Source organism: Serinus canaria, chromosome 18, assembly GCF_022539315.1.
Source record: "Serinus canaria isolate serCan28SL12 chromosome 18, serCan2020, whole genome shotgun sequence".
NCBI classification, from domain to species: Eukaryota; Metazoa; Chordata; class Aves; order Passeriformes; family Fringillidae; genus Serinus; species Serinus canaria.
Genome location: NC_066331.1, coordinates 7,715,417 through 7,731,349, shown reverse-complemented (window position 1 = coordinate 7,731,349; position 15,933 = coordinate 7,715,417). Strand labels below are relative to the sequence as shown.

Below are 15,933 nucleotides of genomic sequence, written 5' to 3'. Positions count from 1 at the left end.
TGTTAAGTGTTTGATACTATTACTCATTTCTGATTATTTTATCTAGTTTTGAGGAGCACAGCATTATTCTCATAATAATTGAACAGTACCCAGCTGCTTGAAAAATACCTGTACAGAATTCCTTTGGATTTTGAATTCATCAAAATATTGATGAATTCATCAAAGTGTTTCAGAGAAACTTACCTTGCAAAAGGATTTGCTGCCAAGCCAGCTACTTGAAAATTGTGGATTTTTTTTCAGGAATAAAGCAGCGCAAGTTGATTTAGCTATAAAGTGTTGGCAAAATTTAAAATGGCCAAACCAAAACCAACAATCAGTATTTATAATATTTGCATAATATCATAAGCTTCTGTTTTAATTTTTGCTTTGTGTTAGAGTTATTTTAGGAAAAAAATAGGCTCCTCTCTTTAAAGACCACTTTTTGCCATGTGGACTTCTTAGTTGTTTTTTTTTTTAAAGAATGAACATGGGACCTAAATAAATGCATTCTAAAATGCATTTGCAACAGGATCATTACTGTTGCTCGGTGGAGTGTTCTCAGAGCATGGCAGAGTTGGCCTTTTCTGTGCTGTGGTGCAGCAGAGCAGCTGGAGGGAGCGTGCTGAGCTGGGCTGTGTCTGACTGTCCCTGTCCCCGCAGGCGTACCAACGTTTACAAATCCAGCAGCAGATGTTACAGGCTCAGCGTAACGTTTCCGGACCCATGAGACAACAGGAGCAGCAAGTAGGTGTCCCTGCCAGCTCAATCTCTGCTTCAGGGGTTGGTTTCAGTAGCTTGGAGAGGCTCAGTGACATTTAGCAAAGCAGCTAAAGCATCCTTAAATCTGGGATGCAGTGCATGGCTTGAGTGCTGGGCAGGGAGGGTGCTGAGGAAAAATAAATTCAAAAATAAAGCTGATGCACAGCCTTGCTGGAGGAAAGCTCTTCAGCCCTTTGCACAGGCAGTTTGTATTTGTAAGGAGATGCAGTGTGTTGTTTCATTGTAGGGAAAGGCAGAGAAGTGCAGTGTGTGTGTGTGTGGATTGCCCACTGACGGGTGTTTGTTGGCTCTCTCCCTGCAGGTTGCACGTACAATCAATAACATGCAGCAGCAGATCCAGCAGCACCAGCGCCAGCTGGCCCAGGCCCTGCTTATGAAGCAGCAGCCTCCCCCTCCACATCTATCTTTGCACCCCTCTGCAGGCAAATCAGCCATGGATAGCTTTTCACCCCATCCCCAGGCTCCCGGCCTTCCTGACCTGCAGACCAAAGAGCAACAGTCTTCACCGAACACCTTTGCTCCTTACCCTCTTGGTGAGTGTCCTCCTGCAGCAGCTCCTCACAGGGAGGCCATCTCCTCCAGTCACACCTCACTAGTTTGCTCCACACTGGAACAAACACATACATCCATATATATACATACATACATATATATGTGTATGTATATATATATATATATAAATTATATATATACACATACATGTATATATATGTGTGTGTATATATATATATACATGTGTGTGTATGTATATATATATAAATATATATACATACATATATATATAGACATAGAATATATGTCTATATATATGTGTAGATATATATAGATATATATATACCTATACATCTATAGATGTATAGATATAGATATATAGATATATAGAGATAGATATAATATATATAGATAGATATAGATAAAGATATATATATAGATATATCGAGAGAAATATATATATGTATAATTATAATTTTTATCTATGTTTGTTTGTTTGTTAAATAGCACTGAAATCACAGAACAAAATCATACATTTGTGGTAGCTGTAACTGCTCACCTGTATTCTGCCTACAAATATCAGAAGTTTTGCCTATTTAACTACTTATATACCACAGAATCACAGAATAATGAGGTTGGAAGACACCTCTAAGATCATCAAGTCCAACCCATGCCCTATGTTGTTATTTATGAACTAAATATAAACAGCATCATGTCGTCAAATACACAAATTTCATATTGATAAACAGTAATATAATCTGGGAAAATGTGGTGCAAAGTCATCTTTCTGCTGTAATCAGCACTGGTGTGGCAACAGTTTTGGTCAATGTATTTCAAGAAATATGTGGATCAGTTTGAAGGAATGCAGAAAGATTGTAGTGGAATTGATGAGGCATTTTAAAAACACAACTGGTAAGGAAAAAATAAAATCCTCTGCTCAGAAGTCTAAAGAGAAGATATAAGAGACATGCAAGAATCTTCAAAAATGTGAAGGAGAGCTAGGAAGACATTTTCTGGCTTTTTCTAATGCAAGAGGTAATAAACTTGAGTTGCATAAAAGAAGGTCTAGTTAGACATTAAGGATCACTTAAGCAGAGTAGAGTACTGGAATAATTTATCTAGGAAGTTCCTGAAATCTTCACCAGCATTTTGTGGTAGGTTAGACATTGATCTGTCAAATATGATTGAAGTCAGAATAATTGATTGGGCCTGGATACAGAGCAACCTTTCAGACCTGTTTGCTGTGTGATTGTTTGATGTATGCTGCAGCCTTCCTTTCTGACATAAAGGAATTAATTTAATCTCTTTGTGACTCTCTTTATGCTGATAACAATAGTATTGCCAAGCTTTATCTGCCATGCAGCAGTTAAGAAGGTAATTCTGACTGCTGTGGTGAGCTGTTGTGGCTGGGAGCATCAGAATGCAAAAAAAATTGTGAATTAAAGGCCTAAGTCTGAGAGGTTCTTATGATATCTCAGCTTTCTGTGATCTGCTAACATTCAGGATTATATATCAAGAAAGACCCAGATTCATGTCACAGAAGCATTTCAGAATTATTCCCTTAATAACAGTCTGAGATTCTCCTCTGTGTATACAAAATAGAAACCAGTTAGTGCAGACCCTGCTATGAAAAACAGCAGCTGTTTTTCTGACCTTTAATTGGTTCCTTTTTGGGGGGATTTTTAGCAAAAGGAAGTGGCAGACATTGTGGGGTTGGGTGCTGGGGAGACATGAGGAATATTTTGGCTTAACCATGGAATGGTGCAGACTGGTTTAAACTCAACATTCCAGTGCATTCTTCTGAGACAAGTGAAGAGACTGCAAGTAGAAACACTGACAGCTTTAAAATATTATCCCTACATCTTGTTTCCCTCCCTTTTTAGCAAGATTTTAACTTTTTCTGAATTCATGGGAGTTCTGTTGGTGTTCCATAATAGCAAAAGTTCTTGAAAATGTGCATCAAAGGTGCCACACATGCATACAGATACCTGAAAATCGATGTTGAGTAATTCCTGTGGCTGGATTTCAAACCCAGCTTTTCAGTCCCTCAGTGTATGGTGGATTTCTAAGGATCTCTTTCCCCCCCCCAGCTGGACTGAACCCGAACATGAATGTAAATAACATGGACATTACTGGTGGTTTGTCAGTGAAGGACACTTCTCAGTCCCAGTCTCGCCTTCCTCAGTGGACACACCCCAACTCAATGGATAATCTGTCTAGTGCTGCTTCTTCTCTTGACCAGAACTCCAGCAAGCACGGTAATGTCCCCTGGCATTGTCCCCTCCATGTCCCCATGCCTGCCTGGCTTTTGGTGATTCCAGCCACAGTGCAATTGGAATTATTTCTCTCGTGTTCTTTTTTTGTGTTAAGTACTCACAAATGGTTGGTAGCCTCTGAGCCTGTGGGATTTTATAGATGATTTCTGCAGTGAAGGGCTTGCAGCTGTCACTCCCTGCATGCAGTGTAGGAATGTTTTTTTCATGTGTTGAATTTTGTTGCTGAGAACATGGAGTTCAAATAAAACAAGCCTTTAGTGTTGGCAAAACAAGTCCCACAATCTTCCCCTTATTCCAGACCTGCAGACCTTCAATCCAAAACAACTTTACATTGGCTTTCTCCCACAATTTTTCCAGTATCATCAACCTCTCCCTGTACAAAGGTATGAGGGATTACACAGTTACTCAGCCCAGAGTTAGGGGCAAAAATTTCTTACTTTTACAGAAGTGATTGCTAATCTGTTTAAACGCCTTTATCCCTAACACCTCCAGTATCCTGAGCCAGTTATTCCTCTATTTCCTGTATCAAATTTATTCTTTTAGAACATGGGGCTCTGTTAAATTTATTATATCTTGGATTTTATTCTAGCAGCATGAATTACTTCTTTTACAGCAGTTTTTTATTCTGCAAGTAGCTGCAGAATAAAAAACTGTAGCTGCTGATGCCAAATTGTTGTTTGATAGTTTGTAGGAACATGAGAAGAGCCATTTCAAATCATCCATCCTGTCAGCACTGAATGCCTGGGGAAGGATGAGATGAGGGATATTCCTTGATATGCTGTCTCAGCAAGTTCCTATTTACCAACAGTGTGATGATTTGAATTACTTAGTCTCTTTTTGGTAGGAATTTAATGCAGAATTCTTTAACTTGAGTATCTAGATTGTACCAGCAATGTGTCTCTCAGCTGTAATCCCTACTAAGGCTTCAGATGCCATTAAGCTTGGCTTACTGTATTTTCATTTTAGTTTTTTTTTTTTAATCTTTTTAACACAATAAAAAACCAAAAAGCAAATAATAACAAAACCTATCCTGCTGAAATTCCAAACCCATAATCGCCCTTTGACTGCTTGCAGGTGCTATCCCTGGAGGTTTGAGTATTGGTCCTCCGGGAAAGTCCTCCCTCGATGACTCCTACGGCCGCTATGATCTGATGCAGAACAGTGAGTCTCCTGCCAGCCCGCCCGTAGCTGTTCCTCACAGCTGGTCACGTGCCAAATCCGATAGTGATAAGATTTCCAATGGCTCCAGCATTAACTGGCCACCAGGTAACTCAATCCAAAGCCTTGCTGCTGGGCTGGTGTCCCTCAAACGTGTTGTTGAGTCCTCCTGATGTGCAGGAGTGTGGCATTCGCATTCTCTGAAAAATCCCTTTGCCCAGGGTTTTTCTCCTGGGAAGCTGAGAAGCCTCAGAGAAAAGGAAAACAATTCTGATCTCATTTGCTTCTCCTGTGCTGTGCTCCTGTGGAATGTGTTTGGAGATTGTTCACCCACAGGTGATTGTTCCATTGCATTCTGCTGGGAGTTGTTTTCACTCTTTGGCCAGTAAGGGCCAAGCTGTGTCAGGACTCTGGAAAGAGTCACAAGTCTTCATTATTATCTTTTTAGCATTCAGGAATTATCTTTTCTGTATTCTGTAGTATAATTTCGTATGGTATTCTTTAATATATGATAGCATCATAAAATAATAAATTAGCCTTCTGAGAGCATGGATCATTCCTCCCTGCCATGGGGCACCCTGTAAATACAATACAGGAGTTTTGGAGAATTACAGCCTCACACATTTCCCTTTATCTTGTGTTTAAAACAGAGTTTCACCCAGGAGTGCCATGGAAAGGACTGCAGAATATTGATCCTGAAAATGACCCCGATGTTACTCCTGGCAGTGTTCCAACTGGGCCTACCATAAACACCACGATCCAGGATGTGAATCGCTATCTGCTCAAGAGTGGAGGTAAACACACCCACTGATTCCATGTCTGGGCATATTTTCTTTTCCCTTCCAAAAAAGAGCTGGCCTCATTTGTTACAGATTAACATATTTTTGCATGTGCTCCTAATCTAGTAATGCTTCTGCTCAGAACTGTCACTGAATATCCAGAAATAATTGTTTTAAAAGAAGGGTTTAAGAAGTTTCTTGTTTTCCATGGGAACATAAATACTTTATTATTGGAAAAGGCTGTGAGATGTAATTTAAACTTCTGTGGTCACTGGAAGTTTTTCTGACCTGTATCACAAGATTTTGAACAATATTTTACTCTGCACACTGCCCACCCTCCTTCATACTTTGTGAAATTCTCAGAAGACTCAATACAAAGTTCTACAGTATTGCTGAGACAGCAGGCTTCTGTACATTAATTAATTGTAGCTTTGTTAGAAGATCAATAAGTAAAATAAATTAGAACTAGTTTATCTCCAAAACCATGAAAGAAAAAAATGGGAATTGACTAGTAAACTAGCATTTCCCAGTGCTATTTCCATTCCTTTTGTCTTGGTAGCACTTGGTTCAGAATAAAAAGGGATTCTGTAAAACAAGAAAGCATTGTGACTGTGCTACTTGTTAGCCACGTGTGCTGGAAGTTGATCAAGGAAAGGTGGCTTGGTTAATTGTGATCTGAGTGCCAAAATAGCCAAGTTATCTGCACTCTGTCAGAGCACTGCAGTGTGCTCAGGAATAGCATAACCAGGCTGTCCAGAAGGACCTGTCAGGAGTAAAAATGTGGGGTTTGTTTTATCAGTTACATCTGTGATACCAGCACAGATTGTAAATCTGTGACCCCCTTGAAGTGGGGGTCCAGCTCTGGGCTTGTAACCTCAGGTAAGGGCTGTGAAACATGAGGGAAAGGAACCCAGGCTGCTGATTGCCTGCAGTGACTTTGGTTGTCTCTTAGCGAGAAGCAGCCTTTCTTTCAGCTGAAGCTTGAAGTATTTGGGTAGTGAGTCAGGTTGAATTAACTTGAATGACTCCAAAGTGCTTCCAAGGGGACGGGCAGGTTTGAAGTTATAAAAGGAAAAGCTGTGAAATGTTTAATTCAGTGACACTTCAAATAGAGTTCACCTAAGAAATATTCCTCAGGCCAGAAGCCTAAACCTGCAGAGCTCTCCCTGTAAAATGAGATGATATCCACTACAGGTCTTGCTGCTTTAGAGAAGGAGCATAATCTGCCTGTGGAATGAAGAAATCACTCCTGTCCTTAGAGAGGGTCAGCAGAGATGGTCTTAGCAGAAGTAAACAGCCCCTCAAGAGGTCAGACCTTCTTGAAACCAGTGCCTGTGGGGGGTCAGTGTGTGCTTCTTTTCCTCATTAGCTTTTTAGCTTGGTAATAATAGAATTTTAATAAAAACTATTGTTGCAGAATCTGTTTCTTGATGCTTGTATAACTGCAGCCTGAGGCACAGAGCTTGTGCTGACAGAGCTGCTCCCCAGGTAGAGGGTCAGGCTGTGGGGTGTGCTGTCCTTGCCCTGTGCACTTAAAAACAGGTAAAACTTAAGCTTTTGGGTTCATTTTTGCTTTGCCCTGTTTGCTAGTGAAATTTTGTAGGGTCAGCTTCTCTGAGCTGAGAGTTGTAGCCACGAGGAATCAGGACCATTTTCAGCTCTGTGGGCCTTTGAATCTGTTATAATTCCATAGTCCCTGCCTGGGGAATAGATTATTTCCAGACAAGGCCTGATAGAGAGTTCTGTTGCCTTAAACTGATGTCTGCATCAGTGTCCCTTGGAGCACAGGGAGTCTGCTTAAGGTGAAGTTTGGTTGGTTGCTGTTCCAGTTGGAAACAAAGCCTGTGTTTTTTATTGAGCTGTGAGGGATGAGATTGTCCTTTTACTTCCTCCCTTTTACCTCAACACAGTGCTCTTTGCTGCAGAGCTCACCTGTTTTTATTAGTCAAAGATGTTTCAGTATCTCTGTGTGTCAGGAATGATAAGTCACCCAGGATACACACTTGATTTTGTTGGTGGCTAGAGAGACTGCTTCCAGCTCTCCTGGTCTTTGCAATGAAGATTTTTGATTTTATGTTCAGTTTCTTTCATTTGCTGCCAGTAAGGAAATTGTGCACGTGCTTAGATGGCTGCTCAGATTGTAAATGATTTACTGAGGTGGTTTTGTGCTATATTATTTATGTTATCAGTTTGAGAAGAGATTGCTGAAATATATCTTTGCTTTTACTGAAACTCTGCAAAAATTTTAAGATACTTGTGGGCATTAGGATGTAGGGGAAGTGTTTACCTTGAGTAATTTAGGACAGATCACCCATGGTGAGAGGTTAGCTTATCATACACATCTCTGCTCATCTACAGTTGCCATTGCCTAAGTCAGCTGGCAGAGGACATTTATAAATGAAGCCTGTTCCTCTGAGACTAAACACTTTAACACTGACTTTTTGAGTCATGTATCTTAAAGGAAGTGCAGAATTTACGTCCTGCACTAGAATTGTTCCTGTGCCAGCTTTCTTCTCTTTCCTTCTAAAGAATTCTGCCTCACTTTATCACGTTCCCAGCAACATTTCATTCCTAGTCTTCAGAGAGCAGGCTAATTAAGGAGAATGCCTTGCATGGTTTGTATTTGCACATAACAGATTTGCTTATGTCACTCCAAACATCATTATGCCCATCTTTCTTAGTTGCTTCTCTGCTGGTTCTGCAGGGTCATCCCCAACATCATCTCAGAATGCCACGCTGCCTTCATCGAGTGCCTGGCCGCTTAGTGCCTCCGGCTACAGTAGCTCTTTCAGCAGCATTGCATCTGCACCTAGCATTGCAGGTACGGCCTTTCTGCTTCCACAGCTTCTGCATTCCCAGGAAAAGGCCCTAGGGAGTGCTCTCCCAGTGCTTACAGGAGTGCTGCCCCAGGCACCAGTGTGTTTGGAGCCCTGTGCTAGGTGGCAGCTCTCCTGGCAGCTCTGCCGTGGGGAGTGGTGGATGGTGAGCCTGGGATTGTGCTGAGGAAAAATGGATTTATTCCACCTGGTGTCACTCTGGCATCGAGATCTCTGGGGGAGGAACACTGCCCAGGGCCTCAGCAGGAACAGACCCTTCCAGGAAGAGCTGATGTGAAGTTTGTGTAAAAGAACTCACTGTTAAAAGTGAGTTCAGAACCTTCAGCTCAGAAGAAGCTTCAGTAGTACCTCCAAAGGTACTTTTTGCATGGCTCTGGGGGTTGGGTTTGGGGCTCTTTGGTGCCTTTCAATAGTCAGGACAAAACCTGATGCTGCCCTGTGTGGGTGAGCTAAATAATTACCCCATTTTCTTTACTGAGCTCTAAATTCTGGAGCTTCTTTTTGCAAACCATGGAAACTTTACTTGCAAACTGGCTGCCTAAATATGCAGTTTGTCCCATTATAAAGTTGTGTTGGGCAGTATAGATGGATTAGATAAGAAAATGCTGATCCACTGAAACCCCTCCACTTCTCTGAAGGTGCAGCCTCTGGGTGGGGCTGCAGAATGCAAAACAAAAGGGGCTTGTTTGGGATGTTTTCCTCCAGTGAAAGGAAAAGAAAGGAGTGGCTTGCTTTTCTTTATCTACCATGCATTTCTGCTTTATTTGCTGCCCTTTTTTTTTGATTTTTTTGCAGTGTCATCTAATGTTTGTGTTACCCCCATGACAAGTAGTGACATAGCAACACCTGGCCTGTGGTGCTGTGCCTGTCTTGGGTGCCCCATCACAGGCTGGGCTGCTCTGAGCTCTCAAACTCAGACTTCCTCCTCTCCTCTCACCATTTTACACTCATTAATGTCCTCACTGTCATTGTCAAATTATTTCTGTTGCTACAACTTGCCAGAAGATGGGAGAGTGGTTGTCCTTCCACTTAAATTGTTATGATTCAATATGAAGTAACTGAGTTAAACTATTAAGATACATGGAGGCAATTTGGGGAATGTGTGTGTATGTAACTGAGTCTGGGATTTTGCAACTGCTAAATTTGGCTTTGGGACTCATAAAATTACTCAGTGCCTGCCTGATGTCTTAAAGCACTGAAACTTTAATCTGCCAGTTCGAGTTTTATAAAAATTCACAAGATCTTTGCATCTTGGACTTTATGAGACCAAATATTTTCTTATTCTCTGCAATCAGCATTAAAACATTGGGGCAGCAGAGTCACAGCATCATTTGCTGGGGCAGAAGATGCAGGATTTGTGTCCCTTTCAGTCCAATCCAGCCCTCCAAGTGCTGACAGTGCTGGTAACAGCAGGACTGTGCTGTGACAGGGAAATTTGGCTTGGATTGCACAGCACATGTTGGTGGAAAGGCTAAAGGTGAATAAAGATTTGTTTTCTTATCCATTATTTAAATCAGTCCAGTCTGCCTCTCTGAATGCTGTAATGTGTCTGCTGTTCTTGGGTTTGTGTTATTTTATAAAACTTTGAATTGGCAGTTACAGCAGTAATAGTTTGAAAACTGATCGGAGAAAAAACAAGCAACAGCAGAAAGTTATAAAGACTTGAAGGGTTGTGGTGTTGTCTGATCTTCTGAAGACTTAGTTTTTCTCAAAGATACTTGGAAAAAAGAGTGTAGCTTACTTCAAATATTCAGACAAAGTTTTTGTTGGCCTTTGATCTTTAGAATTTTAATAATGCATCAGAAGAACATATGGATATACTGAATTCTTTATATTAGATAAAATGAGTTGTGCAGGAAAAAGTGTTTAAGTCCTGTTAAACCTTTGAGATAGTCTTGAAGTGTTTCATTATAATTTTGGTGAAATCAGATTTCAAAAACCTATGTCCATTTTCTGGGCTTCTTTCCAAGTATCATCTTTTACAAGAAAATAAAACAACATATTTTCGAAAGGGATCTTGTATGTAGCAGTACTGTGAAGTTCAGTAAACACAAAAGCACTGGAAATTGTGAACAGTAAGTAGGTTCAAAGAATACAGGATTTATAGCACTGGATGGTACAGAAAGTTGTTCTTTTCCTCCTGAGAAGCTGGGAGGATGTAGCCCAGGATGCCCATTGGTGAAGAACACCCAAAAACTGTTTTTCTGTTGCAGGTAAACTGTCAGACATCAAGTCCACGTGGTCCTCTGGCCCAATCTCTCACACCCAAGCCTCTCTGTCCCACGAACTCTGGAAGGTACCCAGAAACACTACAGCTCCAACCAGACCTCCTCCAGGCTTAACCAACACCAAGCCATCCTCCACGTGGGGTGCCAGTCCCCTGGGCTGGACCAGCTCTTCTTACTCCTCTGGTACTCACAGCTCTCTTTTCTGCTTTCTTTTCAGCATTGTTTGCTTCTACTCTGCCTGTGAGGCTCCAGAAACCAGAGCTTTAACACAGCTGGAGTGTTCTGTGCTGAGGATGAATCTCTTGTCTCTATTTCTCTTTGAATAAGTTGTAAATGGAGCATCTTTCAACTGGTCATGGTGGTGATTTCACATAGGAGTTGCCCAATTTCTTTAACTCCCAACTAGGATTTCCCCCCCCCACCCAGATCATTAATTTCTAAAAATGTCTTTAAAACATGTGTCCTGTTCTGTGGTGTGATCTAAGACACCAAGAGGAGCCTGTGGAATTTAATATGGACACATGGATGTGAAGCACTTAGGACCTGATGGCAATGCAGGGCCCTCGGGGAATGCCTGAATTTTTTCATTCAGGCCCTTTTTTTATATGCCTTTGTTTGCTTTAATACAGATATGAGAAGCCATGGATCTGGCTAAATATATATATCTATATGTAGATAACTCTATCAATATAAATATAGAGATATTACTTCTATTTTATAAAGCTGTTTTAATAGTCTGCTTACACTAAGTTGAAAATTAAATGTTCTTCCCTCTTCCTGCCATTTATTTTGAATATTTGTTCACCAAACCCCCACCTGGAAGGGCAGATAAAGCTGCTCCCAGGATTCTCTCTGGAGCACCCACAGGATGCACTGTGACTCTCAAATGCCACTCAGAAATATCAAGCTTGTACAGTTTTTACTGTAAAGCACCAAGCTGTAAAGCAGCAGGCTGAGGTTGTTATGCAGGTTTTTTTGATTATGTTCTTGTATCTTCAATCAGGACATTGTCAGTGCAGAAATACCTGTTTTGAATAAGTCATAGACATTAATCTGTCATTGACGAGAGAGCAGAGTGCTGCAGTGCCATAAAAATCTTTATTAGCAGGCAGCAATCTGAGCCTGGACATCAGAGCTGCTTTTGAAATGTGTCTTCCAGATGAATTCTAATGCATCCTGAGGACACAGCTTCTTGCAGTGCCATACCTGCATCTGTTAGTTCCCTAATAGTTACTGGGGGAGTATGAAAAATGCCACAGATCTTTGAAAAGTAACAAAAGCAGCTCTTCATTCAGCAGCCTTTCCTTCCAAGGGAGGCAGGCAGTAAATCAAGATGTGAGGAAACTGCTGTAGGATTTGTTTTCAGCAGCACTGAGGCTTATTAGTGTGTTGTGATTGCAGATAAATTTGTCTGTAAGGTGCTCTCCAGAGACTGTGATCAAATGTTTTGTTGTGGAATTTGTGTTGCAGGTTCTGCATGGAGTACTGACAGCTCAGGGAGAACAAGCAGCTGGCTGGTTCTTCGGAACCTCACCCCCCAGGTAACTGCAACTGGACAAAAGTGGCCAGGAAAAAGCACTTGAGTTTAAGAGATGATGAGAACAGCATTTAGCAGCCCTGGCCATTTGATTTATTTGAAAGAAGAATAATTATTCTGCATTTATCACCTGTCTTCTACAGGGAATTTGTTAAGTTTTCAAAGTGCTGTCAAGTATGAACTTTCAAGCCTGTAATTAGTCATTCCATGGGCACTATTTCTGTGTGTGTAAGTTTGGAGGTGAATGATCTTGTAAAGCACAGACAGAGATGTAAAATCTGATTTTCCTATGGGTTGTTTGAGTTCTTCTCATATGTCTGTCACATCCTCTACTTGTCCTTCGTGGTGTCATTGCAAAGGGAGAACATAAGCCACAAAGCCTTGGCTGCAGACATCCAAATTAAGCTTGGGGAAAATTTAATTACTTTTATAAAGTGTGTTTCCCCTTTGACTTATTTATGGATTTCTATGGATGTCTAATGATAAATATAATTTGTTTAACCTAAATTGAGAAAATTTGTGCTCTGGACTGTAGGGAATTCTTAAAAAGACAGGATATCTCCCTCAATGAAGAGAGCAATAAGTGTGTAATTAAGTGCTTTACTTCCACTTGTACTCACTCTTTAACTTTTAAACACTTGTTCATTAAGTATTTAAGGTAAGATGACAATACCAAAGGTAACCTGTTGGAACCCTGGATGCTAAGAATTTTAAACTTTCTGTACTAAAAGGCACAAACCCACAAGAAAATACTACATTTGACCTGAGGCCATAAAAAAAGCTTCCAAAATTAATTAACAGCACTGGGATTATAGGTGTGTAGTTTAATTAAAAATGTGAAATATCACCGGTTCAGGAGAAAATACTTCTTTAGGGAAAAGTGGAAAAAACCTTGTTTATTAATAAAACTTAAAAAATATTAAACAACAAAACCTAAAGTTTAAAAACTTAAAGTTTAAAACCTTGAAGTTTATATATATATATATATATATATATATATATATATATATATATAGTGTGTGTGTATATATATATGTGTGTATATATATATGTGTGTATATATATGTATATGTATATATAAACAAAATATATAAATAAAATATATATGTATTTGTAAATATCTATGTAAATATATATAAATAAACCATATAAAATATATATATTTATATATATATATATATAAGTTTTAGGATAGTAACTAATCCTTCTTCTTCACCTTCTTCTCCATAGGTTTGGGTAATGTTTTGTAATTAGACAGAAAAGTCTGTATTGTGGACTTTGAAGGATTAGTTGCTGAGTTAAAAGTAAAAGTGATTTAAGTATCATTTCTTAATGAGATAATTTTAAGTTAAAAAACCTTATATAGAAAAATATAAGGTAACTTACTGTAACTTATTAGCAAAATAAGTAAAATTTGTAACTTATTAGTAAAATGCTCTAGAACTTCCTACTTGTAGCATGGATAAAACCAATAACCATCTAAGTCTAGACACAAAGCCCCATCTGAAAGCCTTCCATGCCCCCCTTAAGAGGAGCAGAGGAGAAGGCAGGAGCTGCAGTGACCTTTGTGCCCTCGCCCCTGCAGATCGATGGCTCCACGCTGCGCACGCTGTGTTTGCAGCACGGCCCTCTCATCACATTCCACTTGAACCTGACCCAAGGCAATGCTGTGGTCCGATACAGTTCCAAGGAGGAAGCAGCCAAGGCCCAGAAGTCTCTGCACATGTATGTTCCTGCTTTCTCTTTCTTTGGTTACAAAGCCAGTTCTAGTCAGAAAAGATTTTCTAGGGCGTAACCGATCACTAGTTACTTCAGTCTTGGTTTTTAAGATTACCTAATGAGAGAGGAAAAAGTTAACTGGGGGTAGATACTGAATGAGAAGGTGTAAGAAAAAACTTCATTCAGCATAAATAATTGTCGTGGTGCATCCTAAGTCCCAGCTAGGTGATATCAGGGCTGTGACAGATCCCCCTTTCGAGCTCTGCAGAATCCCAGCTACCAGGGGAGGTCTGGTGCAGGAACAAAAGGGCAGCAGCAGTGGAACGGGGATGGAACTGGGGTAACTTTATTCAATGGCAAAACTCCCCAAGTGCAGGGTCCCAGGACCCCAGACTGAGAGCAGACAACATTTTATTAACTGGGGAGGTCTCAGGGGAGGATGCAATCTTTAACTGATTGGGAGAGCTGGGGGTGGAACACAAGACAGGGAATACAATGTGTAAACCAGTGGAGGATTTCAAGGGAGGAGAACAGGTTAAGTGAACCAATGGGGTTTTGAAGGATACAAAACTGACAGGGAAGTTTCTAAAGGGAAGGGCAAGTTCAGGGAGGAATTGACATTGAATGGAAGGAGGTGTAAGGAAGGTTCTGGGGAAAGGGTTTGAAACTTGTCAGGGAGTGGCCAGGTAACAAACAGAAAAACCAACACTTAACTAAACAGAAAACAATGAGGAAGCAGGTCTAATTTTTGAAACATAATATACAAAATGGGGGGCTTGTGCCACTCCAAATACAGGGGGAGGACAATACAGAGTGATTGCGAAACCACAGATTAAATAGTGAATATGGCAAATAAAGAAAACACAGTACAACAGTAATATCCTCAGTTAGGACTTGTCACCTGTAAGGCCACAAAGAAGTTGTAGGACATGATGAGGATTCCAAAGGAAGCTCAGGGAGAGCACAGGACAAGGTTTTAGCTTTAGAGAGAAACAGAGAGGGTAAAACAATGCTAAATAAGGAATGTGTTCATGGTGGACACCTTTTTTTTTAAAGGAGTTAGAAGAGAAGTGTATGACAACAAAATCTGTTTTTTAGGAGTTTTAAAATCACTGGGACTAATTGGCATAAGGACATAAGTGGTAAAATCAGTGCCATTGGGCAGGATGAAGAATACAGAGAGTGAGTTTCAGGAGACTTACTTGGGTATTTAGAGTTGGAAAGCAATTCCCTATATCAAAAGGTTATAGAAAGTACTGAGGCAGTGGGAGCATTGTTTGGCTGGAGAGCTTCTCTCCTTATTCCTGAAGAGAATTGAGGCTCCAGGACGTGTCAGTTAGAGGAGGTGGTCTCCACACGTGTGGATTTGGGTGTTTGTGGATGTAGGAAGGTGGATAGAAAACAGAGCAGCCTTGGTTGAAGGGATGGGGATTGCTGAAAGTGAGTGAATGTGGTGGAAATTTTCACCTTGATTGCAGCTTGGTGGGAGGTGGATCCCTGTCACAGAATTGCTTGGGTTGGGAGGGACGTGAAAGCTCACCCAGTCCCACCTCTGCCATGGGCAGGAACTATCCCACTATCCCAGGGTGTTCCTGCCATGGGTAGGAACTATCCCACTATCCCAGGGTGCTCCTGCCATGGGTAGGAACTATCCCACTATCCCAGGGTGCTCCTGCCATGGGCAGGAACTATCCCACTATCCCAGGGTGTTCCTGCCATGGGTAGGAACTATCCCACTATCCCAGGGTGTTCCTGCCATGGGCAGGAACTATCCCACTATCCCAGGGTGCTCCTGCCATGGGTAGGAACTATCCCAGGGTGTTCCTGCCATGGGTAGGAACTATCCCACTATTCCAGGGTGCTCCTGCCATGGGCAGGGACTATCCCACTATCCCAGGGTGCTCCTGCCATGGGTAGGAACTATCCCACTATCCCAGGGTGTTCCTGCCATGGGTAGGAACTATCCCACTATCCCAGGGTGCTCCTGCCATGGGTAGGAACTATCCCACTATCCCAGGGTGCTCCTGCCATGGGTAGGAACTATCCCACTATCCCAGGGTGTTCCTGCCATGGGTAGGAACTATCCCACTATCCCAGGGTGCTCCTGCCATGGGTAGGAACTATCCCACTATTCCAGGGTACTCCTGC

The 15,933-nt window shown here is 41.2% G+C and overlaps 1 protein-coding gene across 16 annotated transcripts in view; it reads left to right on the top strand.

Annotated features, from left to right (window-relative positions):
• The window catches only part of TNRC6C (trinucleotide repeat containing adaptor 6C), a 104,455-nt gene that overhangs the window by 84,969 nt on the left and 3,553 nt on the right, over positions 1–15,933 (top strand). For 13 of the 16 annotated variants that reach the window (XM_050981270.1, XM_050981261.1, XM_050981265.1 and 10 more), the window contains 9 exons: positions 640–723; positions 1,061–1,292; positions 3,342–3,509; positions 4,602–4,793; positions 5,336–5,479; positions 8,169–8,285; positions 10,515–10,712; positions 12,000–12,070; positions 13,652–13,791. In XM_050981270.1, coding sequence (XP_050837227.1) covers positions 640–723; positions 1,061–1,292; positions 3,342–3,509; positions 4,602–4,793; positions 5,336–5,479; positions 8,169–8,285; positions 10,515–10,712; positions 12,000–12,070; positions 13,652–13,791 — 1,346 coding nt within the window. The remainder of the gene's footprint in view (positions 1–639; positions 724–1,060; positions 1,293–3,341; positions 3,510–4,601; positions 4,794–5,335; positions 5,480–8,168; positions 8,286–10,514; positions 10,713–11,999; positions 12,071–13,651; positions 13,792–15,933) is intronic. The other 3 variants (XM_050981266.1, XM_050981269.1, XM_050981268.1) reach the window with 1 other exon arrangement.